The 21,600-nt window shown below is 41.2% G+C and overlaps 1 protein-coding gene across 7 annotated transcripts in view; it reads right to left on the bottom strand.

The window, feature by feature from the left end:
- The window catches only part of SLC4A1AP (solute carrier family 4 member 1 adaptor protein), a 109,889-nt gene that overhangs the window by 70,817 nt on the left and 17,472 nt on the right, over nt 1–21,600 (bottom strand). For 6 of the 7 annotated variants that reach the window (XR_012379663.1, XR_012379659.1, XR_012379662.1 and 3 more), the window contains exons 6-14: nt 21,015–21,175; nt 20,200–20,269; nt 19,212–19,398; nt 14,298–14,409; nt 12,226–12,463; nt 10,379–10,465; nt 9,193–9,260; nt 7,489–7,558; nt 5,210–5,353 (exon numbers count right to left, since the gene is read on the bottom strand). Coding sequence is in view for 1 of the 7 variants with exons in the window: in XM_073897174.1 (XP_073753275.1) it covers nt 5,304–5,353; nt 7,489–7,558; nt 9,193–9,260; nt 10,379–10,465; nt 12,226–12,463; nt 14,298–14,409; nt 19,212–19,398; nt 20,200–20,269; nt 21,015–21,175 (1,043 nt within the window). In the remaining 6 variants the exon portion in view is untranslated. Of the gene's footprint in view, nt 1–1,232; nt 5,354–7,488; nt 7,559–9,192; nt 9,261–10,378; nt 10,466–12,225; nt 12,464–14,297; nt 14,410–19,211; nt 19,399–20,199; nt 20,270–21,014; nt 21,176–21,600 lie in introns of those variants that run through there. The other variant, XM_073897174.1, reaches the window with a different exon arrangement.

Genomic DNA, 21,600 nt, shown 5'->3' with positions numbered 1-21,600 from the left:
TCCTGGATTGTCCAGTTTGTCTGGAGCAAGATCTTGGAAATGAAGGCAGCTCTGAGGTATCCCTTCTCTGCCCAGAAGACCCAAGAGTCGACAGGGCCAGGGCCAGAACCTTCAACCCCCACTCATTTAAAGAAACAATAAACTGAGTCCTCATTTTGTGAACTGGTAGGTGTCCTGGGCTAAGGGTGGGGTACAAAATAAGATATATAACTCCTATCCTCAAAAACTCATAAAGCTTAGAAATGTAAATAACCCAAGCATACATATAATTAACAGACATCAGGCCATAGGAGTAAGGGCCATCATAGAAGTAAAAAACAAAATGCTACAAGACTGGGCACCTGGGTGGCTCAGTTGGTTAAGCGGCTGCCTTCGGTTCAGGTCATGATCCTGAAGTCCCGGGATCGAGTCCCGCATCGGGCTCCCTGCTTAGCAGGGAGTCTGCTTCTCCCTCTGACCCTCTTCCTTCTCATGCTATCTTTCACTCTCTCTCTCAAATAAATAAATAAAATCTTTAAAAAAAAACTGCTACAAGACTGGTGGGGAAGGAGAGATTCATGACGACCATGCAGATCAGGGGTTTCTGAAGGTAGTGAGATTCAAGCTGGACTTAAAAAAATGACAGGCATGAGCAGACATGAACAAGGAAGACCACAATGATGTAATAGCTACATCTGGGGAGAGCTGATTATGCATCAAGCACAGCTAAGGGTTCTGTAGGTATCTATTATTTAATCTCCATAACATTATAAGGCATTATTTTCTCTATTTGATAGACCAGGAAACCGAGGCTTAAGGCCATGTACAGCAAGGCTTGATAGAAACTATAGGAAGAAGTAAAAGCAAAAAGTGTGTTTGGGGAAATAATCTATTATTACTAGAGTATCAGGTATACCTGGTGAGGTGGCAGAAAGGAAGGGACAAGGGCATATGGGGTGTATGATGATCAGAAAGTACAGGAACCCTATAATCAAGGATTTTGAAGGCTCAAATGAATTTGGACCTCACCCTTTGGATACTGAAGAACCTCTGAGATTTCAGAGCACAGGACCCTGCTCAGGGATAACTCAGATGCGTGGAGGAGAGCATGAGGAGGCAGGGACAAGACGAAGGGAGCTCTGTGAAGAATCATGGGGTGAGGGGAGCTTGGGTCAGGGCAGTGGGCAAGCTAAGAGATGAATCTTAAAACCTTTACACGCAGAAATTGTTAAGACTGACTTGGGGGATAAAGAGAATGGTGCTACCTTTGGTGGGAACCACTGTCCCCTCCCATGCTGAACCCTCCAACCCACCTCATCTTACTGGGGGAAGGGAAACTTCTGGTCTCCCACAGAATGGAAGCCTCAGTCCCACCCTGAACTATGGTTGTGCCAAACCTCTAAGACCAAACAAAGCAGGGCAAAGTCTGCTCTGAGACCAGAGAAGAATCTTGAAAATTGTTCTCAATGCCCACATCAAGTGAGGAATCTCAGGATCAAAGAGCAGCCTGTCACAGAAGAGACCATGCCAGTTTAATGCTGTGACCACTTCCCAAAGGTCAGGGAGAGTTTTATGTCACTTCCCAGCAATCTGTCAAACCTGGTTGGGTCCAAACAGGGCTGGATCAAACCCTGTATGGGAACACAGCTCCCCTCCCAGGGGCCTGGATTCCTGCTTTTGACTACCTCGGGGCTGGGCTGGCAGGCTTCCCTCTGGTTCCCACTTTCAGGAAGCCAGCCACAGCTGCTGGCTACTTGTCACACCCTATCCGGAAGGTGGCAGCATTTCGATGGTAAAGCAACAGATGCCCAGGCGGTGGCTAACAGCCTCAAAGTTTGTTGGGAATTATGTCATATTTCCCAAAAGAGCTAACTCCATCCAGTTCCAATGAAGTGGTAACTGGTAAAGGCTTGGCCTACAAGGAGACAGCGAGGCTTCATAATTCCTATCCTAGACTGGGGCAATTCCAGGGAAAATATTTAAGGCAGGCACTCAACAAACATTTAAATGTACCAGGCACTGTGCAAACTCCTTAGAAATTTCCTGAAGCAGACAAAGAGACTTGTTTTAATGTTAAATATATATCCTTGACTTTTTTCCTCCAGAATGCTGCTCACAGTGACACTTACTTTACCTTTTTCCTCCAATAAATGAGTCCCCATACCAAGAAAAAGTGCTCCCAATACCAAAGAAAGGGCAAAATCAGCCATCCAAGCCTAGGGTCGGCCTGCAAACTTCCTGCCTGCCTCCCGGTCTTTAACCCCCAACCGCTGGTACCCCCTGACTCCTAGGCTCACCAGGTGGAAGACAGCAACTGTTCGCCAGCCCTGTCTCCTGCGATCCAGACTGCTGTCTCCAGCTGCTTTCCTGACAGCTTTACTTAGATGTCTCGATGGAACATCAAGTGCAACTTGTCCAAAACTAAACATTTATTCTCCTCTGACTCCACCCCCTCCTCCCACCAATCCATCACTCCGTCTCAGCCATTCCACTTTTCGAGATATTGCCAGGACCCCAGGTACCCCTTTGCATTTCAATCTCTACTTAGTGCAAGCCGCCGCCACCTCTCACCCGGACGCCTACAGCAGACCTCCAACCTGTCCTCCGGCGGCCCCTTGTCCTCTTCCCTCCTTCCTCTGCATGGTAACTTTGAGGGTCCGTTTAAAAACCCAAATCTGACCACTCACCGTCACTAACACCCAAATGGCTTCCCGCTGCTCTTTAAATAGAAAGGCAGAAGTGATACAGAACTCCGGGGGAGACCAGCACAGCTGACCAGGGACACCTTGCTTTTAGTTAACTGATAGTGTTCTTGCTGTAACAGTATTTTTTGTAATGACCTTACTTTTCTTTCTTTGAAAAGGAGACTGGATTACCTTGATTTCTGGTAACCATAAAACTGCAACCTCCCAGTTTAGGAGGGTATAATTCACCTTTTGAATAGAAACTTAGCAAACATCCATGAACTGGGGCACACATTACTTCTTAAAGTTCTTGTAAACACCTTGAGCCAGATGGGACCTTGAAGATGAATTAGCCTAGAAGAGCAGGGGTTGGCCAATGATACCCTGTAGGCCAAATCAAGCCTGCCACCTGTTTTTATAGATATTTACTGGAACACAGCCACACTCATCCATTTGTGTACTGCCTATGCCATTTGCCCTCCAATGGCAGAGTCGGGTGGCTGTGACAGGGACTGCATGGCTTGCAAAGCCTGAAGTACCTGCCCATTAATCGAAAAGGTTTGCTGGCCATGCTGTAGAGGTTGGGCTGCACATTAAAATCACCTGGAGTGCTTTTTAAAAGGGATCACATCAGAGATTCTGATTAAACTGATTTAAGGTGGGACCCAAGCATTAAAATAAAAAACTTAACAAATTTTCAGAGGTGATTCTAATATGCAGCCACAGTTGAGAGTCATTGATTTCATCCAGTCTCCTGTCTCACAGATGGGGAGCAGGCCCACAGGTCAGGATTTGTCTCCTGTTTGTAATGAGTGACAACCACTAATGCCTACAAAGCCCTGTATAGCACATCCCTCTACATTATCTCATTTGATCCTTAGAACAAATCTGACGTTCAAAGAGCAGGAAGCATTACTGTCCCTGCTTCACACACGACAGAACTGAGCCTCAGGGGATTTAAGTCATGTCCCCAAAGTCTCCTATTTGGTAAAGGGAGCTAAGACTCCTGCACACATCTTTTCAACCAAGTCCACCGACCACTGATGTTCATTGTACCAAGTGACATATTTATGTTTTATTTTGGCATATGGAGTCCTATTTGCTTTCGGGGTCTCCAGAATGCTTAGAAATCTGCCTTCTTAAATAGACTCTGCTCTGTGAGCACCTAGGATTCCTTAGGAACACCATGAGGGAAGATAGAGAGGATGCATGCGGGAATGTATCTATCAATCCCATTTCTATGCCCACACTTAACCAGAGTAGATATATTTTTACCTGTTCAAACCTAAGGATCCCACATATGATTTTGTTTGAATAAAGAGTTCCACCTTTGAGGACCACTGACACGGCTTGGACCTTTGCTTACTGTTTCAATCCAAGATGGCATGGTCACTCTGACCCTGAATTCCTGTCACTTCTTACATCAAGTTCTTCCCTGTTGGTCTAAATGAAGTCCTAAATAGTAGTTTCTCTTAATACCAATATTGGTATTGTTTTTTGCGAAATGAAAGGCATCACTTTCAGTAGACCAGACTTCCCACATCTGTCAGGGAGTTCTGAAGTTTCTCATTACTGCTCCTTGCCTACTTCACGTATATCATATAATGAAGAAAAAATATATATACACACACACACCATATTAAAAAAAAAAAAAGGAAAACATCACCCTCTTCCACTCTCTTGCTGGGCCACAGACTTTCTCCTGCCTGTTCACTGGGTCTGCCTCCTACCTAATCCACAAACTCTCCACCCTGCTTCCACTCTTAGGCTTTCATTCCCTGTGGAAGTGGGGCGTTCATTAATGTTTGGGAGGGGGAGAGGGTACACTGGGGGAGATTAAGACATCTTCTCACATTTCTTTGTGTTTCCAGAGACGAAGAACTTTTATTCTCCTCTCCACAGAAGTGAGAAGCCCCACAATGGGCAGAACACATCCAGCTTTTCATTCTCTGACCCTATTTGCACCTTTCCACAGGAGAAGGAGTGACTAATCTGACTGGTCAGAGTCCAGGACATTCAAAGGACTGAGATTTTATCAGGACTGGTGCCTGAGTGCACAAGGTGTACTATGGTCCTGAACTGTGTCCTGACAAATCAGGGTCTGTTCTCAAACCTGGCAGGAGGATTATAGTGGGAGGGAGGAGGAAACCCCCACTCTGTATCTACTTTTAGTTCCAGGAATGACAGGGACACCCAGGGTCACACTATGGCATGATCTCAAATTTGAACACTTATTTGAGGAGGCCCTATCAGTGAAGCCTGAAGTCTAGCTGCCAGAAGCACCCTATTCCTCAGGAGAAGCATAATCCCTAAAACTTAATGAAAGACAATGTGGCCTTAAGCAAACATGAGACATCTTCACCTTCTCTTTTAATAGAGTCATATCTCACTTTATCAATTCTCAAAATATATGGTTTCTTTTTACATACATACACAAACACTTTTAAACATAAATGCCAAATTCAAGACCATCAGATGAGTAGATAAATTTAGGGAGCCATAAGAATGGAAGAAAAGGCCAGTCACCAGATGTTACAAAAGATCACCTGAACTCCTTCTCTGGACATTCAACTTGATATAGGACCCTACATATCCCATGTCACATGGTCCACAAGGTCTTCCTTTAGGATTCTGAAGCAGTCAATAGCCATACTTGTCATTCAGATGGGTCCTGCCATCTCCACTTTGGCCTAGATCAGAGTATAAAGAAAGAAACACATTCACTTTTCCAAAGTCAGGAGGGAAAAGATACCCAGACATTAGTGGGCTGAAAAGTAAAACAGACAAAAGAGGTTTCTTCTATTCTAGAACTCTGCCTTTTTGCATACAATTTCAAAATATGGTTCTCTTTCCCTTTCTACCTTCATATTCATTAGCCAATAAAAAGCAAACATTTCTAGTAACAAAATTTCTATTAACTACTAGTATATTAGAAACCTGATCCATAGAAAAAGCAACCTATGATGAGCATATGGGGAACAAGCACCTCACATATTGCCTTAAGAGTGTATGAACATAAGCTATACCCCCTCTACAGAATGCAATTTATAATGTCTTAAAAATGTTTATAGCCTCTGATCCAGCATGTTAACTTTTATGATTTTTTTCTACATATGCACCTCTATACTTGTAAAAGTATTGTTTGAGGTTACTTATTGCAGAGTTGTTTTTTTAATTAATTAACATATAATGTATTATTAGTTTCAGAGGTAGAGGTCAGTGATTCATCAGTCTTATATAACACCCAGTGCTCATTACATCATGTGCCCTCTTTAATGTCCATCACCCAGTTACCCCAGCCCCCAACCCCTTCCCCTACATGCAGAGTTGTTTGTAATGGCAAAATTGGAAACACAGCATATATTCATTGAGGGAACGGAATAAATAAGTAAAGGTATTATCTATACCATAAAAAAGAACTATGCTACAAAGGAAGGAGGGAGGGAAGGGAGGAAGGGAGGGAGGGAGGGAAGAAGGAATCTATAGCTATAGTGTTAAGTGCAAAACAGCAAGGTATGGAATATGCTTCTATTTGTGTAAAAACAAGGGTGAAATATTATGTATTTAATTGCTCACACAAGCATTTTATGTGACATATATAAGAAGTCACAAGAAAGTGATATCTGGCACCAAGTAGCTGAGGCAGAGCCAGTAGTTGTTGTTTTTATAACTTTTTTTTTTAAAGATTTTATTTATTTATCTGTCAGAGGGAGAGAGAGCACAAGCAGAGAGAGAAGCAGGCTCCCCACTGAGCAGGGAGCCCAATGCAGGACTGGATCCCAGGACCTAGGGATCATGACCTAAGCTGAAAGCAGACACTTAACCGACTGAGCCACACAGGCGCCCCTGTTTTTATAACTTTAAAGAAAATTTAAAAGACATGCAGAAGTAAAGAAAAAAATATAATGAATCTCCATGTACTCATCACCGAGCTAAAACAACTATCAATATGTGACACATCCTGCTTTATCTATTACCCCCTCCACGCTCCCTCATCCTCTACTTCTACAGGATTATCTTAAGGCATATCACATATATTCCATCTGTGAACACATCTGTACAGTCCTAGAAGATAAGGACTTTTTCTAAAAAACATAACATCATCCACACTTTAAAATAATTAACAATTTCCTAGTATCATCGCATATCTGGCTAGTGTTCAAAATTATCTGACTGGTATATAATTTTTTTAATAGTTGTTTGTTCAAATAAGGATTCAAGCAGAATCCACAAATTATATTTGGTCGATATGTCTCTTTAGATCTTTTACTCTACCTGTTCCCCTAGAAGGGAGAACTTTCCCACTACATACTTTTTTTTTAAGATTTTTTTTTTTTTAAGATTATTTATTTGAGAGAGAGAGAGAGAAAGAGAGCACAAGCAGGGGAAGCGGTAGAGGGAGAGGGAGAAGCAGACTCCCTGCGGAGCAGGGAGCCAGATGTGGGGCTCGATCCCAGGACCCTGAGATCATGACCTGAGCCAAAGTTAAGACGCTTAGCCAACTGAGCCACCCAGGCACCCCTATTTATTTTAGAGAGAGAAAGAGAGAGCGCGAGTGAATGGGAGGGAGGGGCAGAGGGAGAGAGATTCCCAAGCAGACTCTGCACTGAGTGAGGAGCTCAACATGGGGCTCAATTTCACGACCCTGAGATCACAACCTGAGCTAAAATCAAGAGTTGGACACTTAACCGACTGCACTACCCAGGTGCCCCATCCCACTATATACTCATAAAAACTTTATTTTGAACCTTACATATACATTACCTATTCAGAAATATAAATAATTAAGTCTTAGAAGAGAAGAAAAGTAATAAAAACAATCTACCTTCAGGTGGGACCCACACACAGTAGTCTGGGTCATCTTCTGGATATTTGGAGGAAAGTGTTGCTGGAAGCTGCAAAGAAAAGATAGGTTATTTTACTCAAAAGAATTTTAACTCTAAGAATCATTGTCCCTATGCCTGTCAGCAAATAAAAACTAAGAGAAAAGCTTCCATTAATTACCTTAACATAAGTAACCAAACAATGGGGGAACACTCTCTTTCTGAACCTTGACTTTTTGCCGTAAAGCCTCAACAAGCTGATTTTCAGCCAGTGAGAGTGAAGTGATATTTTCTAAAAGGGGCTGTTAACAGAGGTATGAGTTCTAACGATATAACCCCCATAGAGGGAAATTTGGAATCTGTCTTTTGATCTAGGTGCGGAAAAGAGTTAACAGGGCAAACCTGACTGCTATCCTTTCAAAGGCCTGTTTACAAGGTTGGCCCTCGCTTGGTATCTGGGGACTTGGATTTCCAGAGGGTTCCTACTACCCTGATAAAAGTGGCTTACTATGCCTACAATGTCTATAAAAGCAATACGGTTTGTGCTGAACATCTACTTTCCTTCTGGGAGAATGGAATTTGAGGGCATGCCAGGCAGGAGGTGCCTATGTGATCAGTCCCCAGTAAAAATCCTGGGCACTGAGTCTCTAATGAGCCTCCCTGGTTAGTAACACTTCATAAACTGTCACAACTCATTGCTAGGGGGATTAAGAACATCCTGTGTGACTCCAATGAAAAAGGACTCTAGGAAGCTTACGCCTGGTTTCCTCAGACTTTGCTCCATGTGCCTCTTCCCTTTGCTGACCGTACTTGGTATCCTTTTACTCTAGTAAATCACAGCTATGAGTACAACCACAGGCTGAGTCCTGTGAGGCCTCCGTGAATTACCTAGCTTCAGGGTCTTGGGACCTCCTGACACAATCTAGCAATCCCACTTTTGGGAACTTACTGTATCCACACAAAATTATGTATACACAAGATTATTCATTATACCACTGTTATAATAAAAGACTAGAAACAACCCAAGTGTCCACCTATAGGGAACTGGTTAAGTGGAGTACATCCGTACAGTAGGAAGCTCTTGGTATACCGATACACAGTGATTTCCACAATAGGTTAAAAAAAACAAATCCTGATGTAGAATGCAGCACATTACATTCTATCTTCTGTGTAATAAAAATAGTCAAATAAGAATATGTTATTGGGGGCCCCTGAATAATAGTGGTGGCTCAGTCGTTAAGCATCTGCCTTCAGCTCAGGTCATGATTCCAGGGTCCTGGGATTGAGCCCGGCATCAGGCTCCCTGCTCCGCAGGAAACCTGCTTCTCCCTCTCCCACTCCCCCTGCTTGTGTTCCCTCTCTCGCTGTGTCTCTCTGTCAAATAAATAAATAACATCTTTAAAAATATATATATATTATTCAAATGTCTGTGTACGGCATAAAAGGATATGAACAAAGATTCACAAATTAATCAAAGAGGTATATGCGGAGTTATAGGGAACGGTGTGGATGGAGAAAAGAACAGAGAATTCAAAACATAAAAATTCAAAAATAAAAGAGAGCCCAGACTTCTAGAAAAGAGAGTATTAGGCAGTTGGGAACTCTGCTAAGACAATCCCTAAAAATTCACTCTTCTGAATGTGGTCTATGACAAGAGGATTCACTTTTACTTCTACAGAGGTGAAGATTATGGCTAAGGTACTTACTTTGCCTGGACCGAGAGCTTTCTTTTTCTTCAATTCATCTCTGTTTTTCTCATATTCATTCTCTGATGCTAATTTGAGAAAAAGAAAAACAAGAGGCAATAGCTATTTCAGAATAAGTAAAATAGAAAAAAACAAATTCCTCCTAAGAGAGCATTATAAAAATTGAAGAAAACATGTAACAATCAAATTCTCAAAAATTCCTTCTACTATAAAGACTATCTTAAGAGAACTTTCTCTCTGCTAATAACCCTAGTTTTCAAATCCTAAGGCTGTTCTACAAGCTTGAATATAATCACACCATTTAAAAAGGGAAAGGAGGGGCACCTGGGTGGCTCAGATGGTTGAGCATCTGCCTTCGGCTCAGGTCATGATCTCAGGGTCCTGGGATCAAGCCCCACATCGGGCTCCCTGCCGAGCGGGGAGCCTGCTTCTCCCTCTCCCTCTGCCTGCTGTTCCCCCTGCTTGTGCTCTCTCTCTGTCAAATAAAAATAAAATCTTTAAAGTAAAATAAAATAAAATAATTAAAAGGGAAAGGAAAATGAGGCTGATTTTACTGTTCTACAGTTCAACCATTACAGTTAAAACAGTAGAAAACCAGTCTTTTTTTTTTTTTTAAGATTGTTTGTTTGAGAGAGAGAGAACATGAGTGAGGGGAGGGACAGAGAGAGAGAATCTCCAACAGACTGTGCTGAGCATGGAGCCCGATGCAGGGTTCAATCCCACAACCCAGGAGATCATGACCTGAACTGAAACCAAGAGTCAGACACTCAACCAACTAAGCCAACCAGGCATCCCAAAACCAGTCCTTTCAATTTATTTTTTTATTTTAATAGTTTTGGAATCACTCCCATGATAGGCAGACTCATCTCTGGGAGATGAAAAGTTGTGGGGGGCTTTGCATGGCCAGGGCTTTCCATGCCAGGGAAGTGCGAAGGCAGTAGGAATTTTGTAGGTCAGGGAGACAGAACCCCAGGAGGCAGGAAAGGAATAAAGAAAGGCAAATGGGATGACGCCAAACATAACCTCTCATATATTCCAGTTCTGTCCAGGGCCTGGGCAGGAGCATCTGCCCAGTGTCTGAAAGGCCATTCTCTGTGCTGCTTCAGCTCAGCTCCCAACCCCTCCTCTCTGACACCAGCTGGTTGCTCGTGTGCAGGGCAGCAATGGAGTCGGCTACACTACTTGCCTGAGGGTTCCTCACATGATGCAGCTGTTTCACTGATCTCTTGATAATCTTTATTCTGTTCCACTTGGCTGAGTTGAGACATGTTTTCTATAAAATGCAGAACCAGAGCATATTGTTATTATTTAATTCATGGTGGGGAACCAAGAAAACAAAAACAAAAGCAAGAAAAGCTAAGTAAATACATAATCATCCAGCTTTACTATCATTAGCTTCAATAAACTTAATTAGATTTTCAAAAAAATGTGCCTCCATATGTTTAACAGAGAAATCAATTTTCCACTTTAAAAACTGGCCAACTCTGAAGTAAAACTTTTCAGCACTACTTACCAAAAGCCTTAAAAATGTACATATCCCTTGGCCTAGAAATTCTATTTCCAGGAACATATTCAAAGAAAATAATCAGATGAGTACCAAGATTTATTATATATACAATATGTTTAGAATAGCAAAAATTAATAAATTATGTACAGGTCTAACAACAGGGAGGTGTTATGGCACAAGCATGTGATGGACCACTGTGCTCCTTACTGACTCCACATTTTAAAAGAAAATTTTAAGACACAGAAAAAAATTGGTTATAAAATAGCATGTACAATATGATCCTAACATTGAAAAAAAAAAAAAAAAAGAGGCCTAGAGTAATCCTAATCAGCTGCAGATTTACTCATTAATGTATCTTTACCAAATTTTAAAATCTGCTATTTTTACACACACATATATTTCCTTTGGTCCCTTAACAAAAAAGTACTTATTGCTCGCCCTCCTACTAACCTGTTTATGCCACCTTCACAAAGTATGGATCAAAGATTGGACTCATAAAAAAAGTACGTGTAAGTACCTTGTTTGGAAAGGCTAAGCATTTTGCCAATAACTAAATAAAGGAAAATGCAAAAACAAAAGATCTCTCACAGATGAAAAAAACAGAAACTTTTCTTTTCTCAAACAACTGAGGATGAATCAAGAGAAGGCCTCCATACCAGCCTGGCACTTTATGCAGACAAGCCGGATGTGTTTTGGAAGTGGACATGCGTGCATTTCCATGCATATTTAATGTAAGTTTTTGTTTTGTTTTTCCTCATGCTCCCTATTTTCTGTGAAGTCTTAACACCCTGAGGAAAATAACTCCTGCAGCTGAGAAGGGACAAGAGGGTACGGAAAAGATAAACAATGATCTCTGGGGGTGAGCCTGCAGGAGATTTCTCTTTTCTTCTTCGGACTTTCACATATGATCCAAAGTTTCTAAAATGAATACACCTTCCTCTTATAATCAGAAGAAAACATATTTAAAAACCAATCAATTCCGTCTTTTGTCATTTGTCATCAAACCTTGGCTGAGGTGGGTGAGTACTGTGTGCCAGGTTGCCCACTAGGTACCAGGGACAAAAAGATGAATAAGGCACTGTGCTTCCTAAGAAGTGTGTACCGAGGGCACAATTATGCTTAGCCTCTGTTTTAGAGATGGGAAAATAATGACTAAGGGGAGGTTTACCCTGAGGCTACCTGATCAGGCCCCATCATGCACCCTCTTCTACTGCCCTCCAGTCACACAATGGCGGCAGCCCAGGGCTGTTCCACAGCAGCTGTGGTTTCACATTCCACAGCTTTCAATGTTCTGTAATTCTGAAATACCCTGGAAATGTCTGCTCTGATTTTGCAGTGAGAATAAATAATGACTGACAGTCAAAGAAAGACCAAGAAAGTCCGTTTCCAGAGTCAGCGGTATCACATATCATCAAGTGCCACAAAGTCAAAATGCACAAGCAAGAACTGGCTTTGCTTTTCAAACCTGTGCACAATCAACACAAATGCCCCACTGAACAGCACGGGAAGGAGAAGAAAGATATTACCATGGGTTTTTGCCTCTTTAGAACAAGTGAGGTCAGTGGCAGGCCTCGCTTCCTGCATTGCATCTTCTGGCTCTGTCTCCTGCTGCAGCCTACTGCTTCCAGCCTCCATTTTCCCCCTTTCGTCCCCCTCCTTTTCCCTCTCATCTTCCTCTTCCTCTTCCTCCTCCTCTTCTACTTCAGGCTCATCCTTCATTCTCATTAGAGCTGGAGGGAGTTCTGGACGCTTAGGGGGTAACTTCTACGAACGAAACAAAACCATGAACAAATAGTTCCACATAACGATAGAGACAAATCTCTTCAAGGAGATTAAGCTAAATGTGTAAAATGTCTAACCTCTCCAGGCTGACAGACCCTGCAGAAGTCTGCTGGAAGTAGGACTCGCACATGAAATTTTACTCATCTATGGACCTTTAACACATATCTTTATTGGTTTCTAGGGTCAAAAGAATATTAAGGACAAGTCACTTGAAACAGCTTGTAGGGAACTGAAACATTTATTGCAGGTATCAGCTGCAGGTTCTGTCCTCTTACCCCTTGCGGTGTTAAAGGGTCTTAATTCATCACAAAATCTTCCAGGGGTAAATCAGACACACATTTCTAAGAAACAGATCATTTGTACAGCTTTTTCATTTTAGATTTCACACAATTTCAAAGAAAGGAGACATGTAAATCAGTAAAACAGATCCTGAAGACATTTTCTTTTTCTTTTCTTTTTTTTAAGATTTATTTATTTATTTTAGAGAGAGAGACAGAAAGAGAGAGAGCAGTAGGGAGGGGCAAAGGGAGGGGGAGAGACTCTCAGGCAGGTTCTGCACTGAGCGTGGAGTCGGACCCGCAACTCAACCTCACAACCCTGAGATCACGACTTGAGCTGAAACCAAGAACTGGACGCTCAACCGAATGCACCACCCAGGCGCCCCCTGAAGACATTTCTTAAAGAATAAAGCCAAATATTTTAATCAAGACCTTTTAATAAAATTATTAGAAAAAGTTGATTGAAGCTTAAGGGATAGAAAGAAAATATCAAAGTATATGTTGGGCATATCACTTTTAAAAGATAGGATTGAATTCAGTAAACCTTTAAAGAGAGCTTTTTCGTAAAGAGTTTTTCCTCTAACTAAAACACAAGTACCTGCTCTCCCCCACCCTCACAGAAAAGTCTGCATCTCGGGTGAACCTGAGTTTGCCCTAATTCAGGGTGCTGGGGGCTGAATTCTGTCCCCCACAAAATTCATATGTTGAAGTCCCAACACCCAGTACCTCAGAATGTAACCACATTTAGAGGTAAAATTTTTAGAGGTAAGTTAAAAGAAAGCAGTTAGAGTGGGGCCCTAATCCAAGATGACTGGTTTTCTTATAAGAGGAGGGGGAGACACCATAAGTGCAAGTGCACAAAGGGATGACCACAGGAAGATGCAGGAAGACGGCAGCCACCTCCACGCCAAGGAAAGGGCCCTCAGGGGAAACCAACCCTGCTGGCATGCTGATCTCGGACTCCCAGCCTCCGGAATTGTGAGAAAATAAATTTCTGTCATTTAAGCCACCCAGTCTGTGGTGTTTGGTTAGGGCAGCCCTCACACACTACTACACAAAGTTCAGCTCTTTAGGTAATGAAGACCTTTTAAAAGCTGAATCTGTGAAAAGGGTTGTATGCAAAGCAATAACATTCACCAGTGAAGTGTTAGAGGACAGTAAAGAAATCACAAAACTCAAGAAACCGAGCACCTGGATTTGATTGCCAGTCTAGTCACTTATTGATGATGTGATCTCATATTTAACCCCTCTGACCCTGTTTCCTCACCTGTGAGAGGTAATAATTCCCACACGTCATGAAGTGTTGGAGTGAGTAAATAAAGTGTGGAAGGCCATATGGCAGGGCCAGGTGCAGGGACTATACGACTAGCAAATGTTAGCTGAGTCCAAATGTTACAATATCCACCCACCAGGAAGAGACACTTCTTAAATGTGACCGACATTCATCACAAATTAATAAATTGATGTTCAATGTACAAATCAGTTACATGCAAACTGACTCAAGAGCTAAAAGTTTAACAGCATGACCCCCAACTTACCCCTACTGTTCCCGTTTTTAATTTGAATTTGCTTCCTCCTTTCATGGCACCAAAGAGAGGCAATGTAAGCTTTTTAGCTTTGTTTTCCACATCTGTAGCCTGACTTTCAGTCCTAAGAAAAAAGAACAATTATACATATCTATTCCAGTGAAGCCAATATTTTATCTAAAAAAACCCTGGACAATGACAAAGAAACTTTTGGCAAAACAAAAATTTCCACAAAATGAGTATCGAAGCATATACTAATAGGAAAAGGCCAAGAGAATCTGAAGGGACAATGACACTGCTGACTCTCACAGACACAAGGCTATTAAGGGCAAGATGAGGCTCCGACTTTAGTAAGTTGCAACATGCTACCTGACTTCACCTTCATAAACTGATGCTGACAGTACAAAGATCACTGGCAAAGGGGGCAAGACCCCATTCCCACTGAGTGGTAGGAGGTAGATCCATGGGGTAAAGCCCTATTTTCCACCAACCTCTCAAGAGGACTCACAGTGCCTTACTTATCTGGAGTCCACACTTACATCATACCACACACAAAGGCTCTGATCACAAAAGTTAAAAAAAAAAAAAAGTATGTGCGTAGGGGCTACACTGCATGGTGAATAATGACAAAGACATAATGAGAGACCTTACAACTGATGAGCTTGTCACCATTCTCACTGGCTGGACAGAGTTAGAACAGCTAAGCCCACTAGAGTAAAGCTGAGGAAGAACAAAGAGAAGAGACTGTAGAAATTAGGAAAGAGAAAAAGAAAAAAAAATGAAAAAGAAATGAGCAAAACCAAAAAGGATGGCAGTTGAGTTGACCAGACACTCAGAGAGTAAGCAGCAGTAACGATGGCAAGACAGCATGAGGAGACAGAGGGAAGGACAGGCCTGCATTCTGGAACACGGGGAGAGCGCTGGCACGCCTGACGCACAGTGACCATACAAGAAACTGACCTCACTGCTCCAGCTAAAGCCCCATTTGCCACTGCTGCCTTCTTCTTCTTACCCTCTCGGCAGTGCTCTTGGGCCTAGCCTCACCCCCTTGCTCTCCACCAAAGACAGACCCACTGCCTTGCTAAGGCCACCAGAAGAATCCTGCCTGCTTGGCCTTAAATATTATCCTTCACAGCCCCTCCCCAAAGGCCTCAAAGACAAATTGAAGAGCAACACAGATATTTTTCAGCTCCATTAAATAGCTTGGCTGGTCTGGCAGATGAGCAAAGACACCCCAAGGAGATGAAAAGGCAGAAGATGGGATCACAATCAAGAGCTGCTTGGGTCAGCGGGAAAAGGTGTTAGGTAGAAAGTTTGGAAGTTCAACCCTCAAGGAGAAGAGAAGGAGAAGGTACACACATCTAAAGGCCAGGATCTAAAGTAGGAAAGGGAGGAGAAACTAAGCAGACACACAGACAGCAAGAAGGGAGGCTCCGGAGGATGCTGACATACCCTCTCTCGCAGGGCTGACTTATCAAGGGAAAGGATTTTGGAGTTAGAATTAAAACTCACTGTTAATTTGTTTACCCTGAACTATGCCTCGGGAGTTTTTATCCTTTCTCCACAAATACAATGTTATGAATAGCTGCTAGGTATAACAGAAATAGGACAATATGATGACAATAATAATACATATATGCCAGCACTTTGTCAAGTGCTATTTATGTCATCTTTTCCTTTTTAAAGACTTTATTTTATTAGAGAGAGAGCACAGGAGCAGGGGGAGGGGCAGAGAGAGAGAGAGTACAGAGTCCAACATGGGGCTCGATCCCACAACCCCAAGATCACGACCCAAGCCAAAACCAAAAGTCGGATGCCCAACTGACTAAGCCAGTTGAGGCACCCCTATTCATGTCATCTTTCAACATCACCTGTACTTCTAATTTACAGAGGAAAGCAAAGGTCAAAGAAATTATATAACTTGCCTCAAAATGCCCAAAAAGTAATTCACAGAACTGAGAATGGAAGCCAGGGAGTCTAACTTGAGTGCTAACCCCCCTCCTTACTATCAGTAAATGAAATACAACTTAGGTCATAGCTTTTGTGAACTGACCTATGAATCACCGTATGAAATATCCAAACTACACATAAATCTTTTAACAACCAAAAAAAGGGTGCCTCCCAATATCTAGATATTCATCTGTGCAATGCCCCCAGCATCAAATTACAGGTTTTGTACACAGTGGTAAGGGGCTACATAAATGCTTACTGACAATCTAAAGTAGCACTGTCTGATGTTTATAGCAGCAATGTCCACAATAGCCAAACTATGGAAAGAGCCAAGATATCCATCAACAGATGAATGGATAAAGAAGATGTGGTATATATATACAATGGAATATTATGCAGCCATCAAAGGGAATGAGATCTTGCCATTTGCAACAACATGGATGGAATTGGAGGGTATTATGCTGAGCGAAATAAGTCAATCAGAGAAAGACATGTATCATATTATCTCACTGATATGAGGAATTCTTAATCTCAGGAAACAAACTGAAGGTTGCTGGAGTGGTGGGGGGTGGGAGGCATGGGGTGGCTGGGTGATAGACATTGGGGAGGGTATGTGCTATGGTGAGCGCTGTGAATTGTGTAAAACTGTTGAATCACAGACCTGTGCCTCTGAAACAAATAATATATTATATGTTAAAAAAAAAAAAAAGAAGATAGTAGGAAGGGAAAAATGAAGGGGGGGAAATTGGAGGGAGAGACAAACCATGAGAGACTATGGATTCTGAGAAACAAACTGAGGGTTCTAGAGGGGAGGGGGGTGGGGGAATGGGTTAGCCTGGTGATGGGTATTAAAGAGGGCATGTACTGAATGGAGCACTGGGTGTTATACGCAAACAATGAATCATGGAACACTACATCAAAAACTAATGATGTAATGTATGGTGATTAACATAATAAAATAAAATAAATAAAATAAACAAAGTAGCACTGTCCATGGGGCACCTGGTGGCTCAGTTGTTTAAGCAGCCAACTCGATCTCAGCTCAAGTCTTGATCTCAAGGTGGTGAGTTCAAGCCCCAGAGTGGGCTCCAGGCTGAACCTACTTAAAGCAGCGCTATCCAAACAGAACTTCCTGCAATAATGAAAATGTTCTACATCTGCATTGTCCAATATAGTAGCCACTAGCCACATACATGAAATGGGACTACTTGACTGAAGAACTGAGTTTTTAATTTCATTTAATTTTAATATCACAGGAGACTACTGGGTGCTGTATAGGCCAGCACAGATCAAAAGAAAATAAGAAACTTTCCAGAGTTAATTACCTTCATAAGTGAGTGATCCCACCTAGGCAATACCACTTTTTGAGATGCCTACCTGAATTGTGCTCACTGGTAGTTGCTCATTTCCACAATAACCTACTCAACATTTTCAAAATTTGTTGAGACCACATAGATCAAAATTTGAAAATAATGTCAAATTGAAAGACTGGATCTTATGCTCTCTCTCACACACACACACACACACACACACACCACACATACATTCACACACTCAAAAATACTAGCCAAATCTGGGAAAAATTAGTCCCAAAATCTTGTTCACAAACTACTAAAAAAAAAAAAAAAGGATTTAATTAATTTCTTCCAATAATTTTCACAAAATCAAAGTTAACCAATAAAATCAACTGTAGGGGGTTATGCCTTCCCCCATTTTAAAGGAAGAAATTCCACTTTAAAAGTATTTAAATACAGAGGCGCCTGGATGGCTCAGTCAGCTGGGCATCCGGTTCTTGATTTCAGCTCAGGTCATGATTTCAGGGTTGTGGGATCGAGCCCTACATCGGGCTCTGTGCTCAGCTCAGAGTCTGCTTGCCCCTCTCCCTCTGCTCCTTTCCCTGCTGTGTTTTCTCTCTCTCTCAAATAAATAAATAAAATCTTTTAAAAAAAGTATTTAAATATATTAAAATTGTCAACTGGTTCTTAGGAATTACAAATCAGGTGCTAAAATAATCTGCACTCATATCTTTTCATCTGTGGTTTTAAAATCATAGATTAAAAAATGGTATTACATTATTATATTTGTATTTCTCTTACAAGCAAGACTGAGCATTTTTTTACATGGTTAAGAGCCATTTGTATTTCTTTTTCAGTGGCCTGCCGGTTGATACCCCTTTCCCATTTTTCTCTTTGGTATATGGTTGTCTACTTATGCAAAGGTCTTTATGTATTATGGAAATTAGCCTTTTGGCATGTTTCTCTTTAAAGAAGTTCACTCTGCATTAAAAGATTAAGTAAAAAATTCAATAAATAAAATCTTTTAAAAAGGTGAGGGGGGGGTTACCTGGGTGGCTCAGTCGGTTGAGCATCTGCCTTTGGCTCAGGTCATGATCCCAGGGTCCTGGGATCGAGTCCCACATCGGGCTCCTTGCTCAGCAGGGAGCCTGCTTCTCCCTCTGCCTATGCCTCTCTCTCTCTCTCTCTCATGAATAAATAAATAAAATCTTAAAAAAAAAAGATTAAGTAAAAAATTCAGAGCCTTGGGGCGCCTGGGTGGCTCAATCTGTTAAGCATCTGCTTTCGTCTCAGGTCATGATCCCAGGGTCCTGGGACCGAGCCCTGCATCACTCTCCCTGCTCAGCAGAAAGCCTGTTTCTCCCTCTCCCTCTGCCGCTCCCCCTGCTTGTGCTCTCTCACTCTCTCTGTCAGATAAATAAATAAAATCTTAAAAAAAAAAAAATTCAGAGCCTTCCAATGAAACAGGAATCAATATAGTTTTCTCTAAAAGTCCTACAGCAGTCTGTATTTCACAAATGAAATGGTTTTGACTATATGAAATCACTGCCTCCTGTGCTTTAAAGGATTTCTTACATTCTATTTCTATTCTGCAATGATTATCTAAGAAAACAACGATATAATTAAAATGTTATCTATGCAAACATGCTTATTTAAAATTTCAAGTGTAACTAAGACTTACTTTTTCAGCTCTGGAATCTCTGCTGGCTTTACAATTTTTATCAACCCTTTAAGTCTCTGTTGTTCTTTCCTCAGTTCAAAAGTTCTCAGGTGAAGTTTCTTCCGGGACACACCATCCAATGCATTCCCTGATTTCATTTCTGACATAAATGCATCTAAAGAGTCTTGAGATGGTGACTCTGACAGAGCTGTCCAAGAAAGGGATAATATATATTCAGAAAATTGGCCTCAAATATTTTAAAATTCAGTTAAAGTTTCCATAGAAAAGTCACTAACAGGGGCGCCTGGGTGGCTCAGTCAGTTAAGTGTCCAACTCTTGATCTCAGCTCAGGTCATGATCTCAGGGTCATGAGATCAAGCCCTGTGTCAGGCTCCACACTCAGCAGGGAGTCTGCTTGGGATTCGCTCTCTCTCCCTCTGCCCTCCCCCCACACTGCACACTCTATCCCTCTCAAATAAATAAATAAATCTTTTTTTTTTAAGTCACTAACATAAATTTGGGCAGAGGACATTATTCATATCAGAAATAAGAAAACAGGGACGCCTGGGTGGCTCAGTCAGTTAAGCGTCTGCCTTTGGCTCAGGTCATGATCCCAGGGTCCTGGGATCGAGCCCTGCATTGGGCTCCCTGCTCGGCGGGAAGCCTGCTTCTCCCTCTCCCACTCCCCCTTCTTGTATTCCCTCTCTAACTGTATCTCTCTCTGTCAAATAAATAAAATCTTTAAAAAAAAAAAAGGAATAAGAAAACAGGTTATAGCTTGAAGACCTTGGGACATCATTTTGCCTCAATGGGCTTCATTTTCCTCATCTATTACCTAAAGAGTTTAAAACAAATAACTTATAATGTTCTTTCTAGTTCCAAGATGCTATGTTGCTCCTTAGAAAGACTCCATGTTCTATATATCTTATTAACTAGGCTCAGTGCTGGCAGAGAGCACTACATATGGTAGATGCCCAATACATACTTGTTTAATGGGTCATTAACTTACCTTTGCTTGAGGCTTTCAGTTTCTCAGAAATCTCAGAGAGTTCCTTTTCAGCATCATTTAACTTTGCAACCTGTAATACCCAAATTAACAGGGTTAGCAAATGTTTTTCTTCTTTCAAAATATGGTAGCTTTTCTGTCGTCTTCCTCTTATTTTCATAATTGTTACAAGGTTTAAGAGGAGTCATTCAGAATTCCAGTTAAATCTGCATCTTATGGAGTTAACAATTTTCATGTGTTTATTTAATTTGAATTGAGTTAACTTCTGAATTAACTCAAAATTAAACAGAATGAATGTATAGAACACAGACTTGACGTTACTCAAAAGAACTCAAGGCATTTGTTTTCATTGATGAATCAAAAAAACAGATGCTGGGTAATATTTTGAAGCTCTGAATACTACTTAATATAGTGAAAACACATGCTATCTTATGATGATTTCATGAAGGATATGTAGTTTAAGACTATTACCGAACTATACTCCTCAAAATTCCTTTCACAATTCTTGACTGCCAGAAGTCTAAAGTTGATTCCACCTCAGAATGGCCGAATTTGAAACTTTTTCCTTTCTTTTTGTAGGATTAACATCATATCCAAAGAATGCTCTTTCATTTTTGGCTCTAGCAGCAAGCCAAACTTTTTCCAACTTGAGTTAAGACTGGTTGTTACTATCAAATTTACAGATCAAGAAAGCTATACTTCAGTACCAAATTTCAATGCTACTGCTTTAAAAATTATAATTATAAAACAAATTTGAATAATACATTATTTTATTTAAAAATTAAACTACCACAGCTACTTCTATAAATAAAACTTGCCAATGATTCAAAGGTCTCTGGCTTCTCATCAATCTTCCCAGCTTTCTTCATTCGGTTCAGACGCTTCTTTTCAACCAGGCCAGTCCGATCAAGAAACGTGTCATCATCACTATCATAAAAGTCTTCATCCTCCCAGTTCTTGGCTTTCCTTTTCCGAGATACTAGGAGATAAAATAAATGATAATTAAATGAGTTTAAAGAAAAAGAAGACAAGTAGGTAAGCAGCTTAAAATATCACCATCAATTATTTCAAGACTCAACAAGCTGTCAAACTACATATAAAAACAAAGAGTTAAACCTGGAAGACATTATGCTAAGTGAAATAACTAGAGTAGCCCGATTCAGAGACAGGAGGTAGGATGGTAATTACCAGGGGCTGGGGAGAAGGAAGAATGAAAAGTTAGTGTCCAGTGGGTACAAAGTTTCAATATGGGAAAATAAGAATCTTCTGAGACGGATAGTAGTGATGGTTGCACAGCAATGTTAATGTATTTAATACACTTAATGGTTACAATGGTAAATTTTGTGTTATGTATATTTTACCACAATAAAAGAATTAAAACAAAGGGCTAATTTATTTAATGAG

The sequence above is a fragment of the Callorhinus ursinus genome, unplaced genomic scaffold (genome assembly GCF_003265705.2).
Source record: "Callorhinus ursinus isolate GAN/ISIS: 27379988/994484 unplaced genomic scaffold, GSC_fseal_2.0 scaffold10, whole genome shotgun sequence".
Lineage (NCBI taxonomy): Eukaryota > Metazoa > Chordata > Mammalia > Carnivora > Otariidae > Callorhinus > Callorhinus ursinus.
This window is presented reverse-complemented; position numbering and strand designations above follow the sequence as displayed.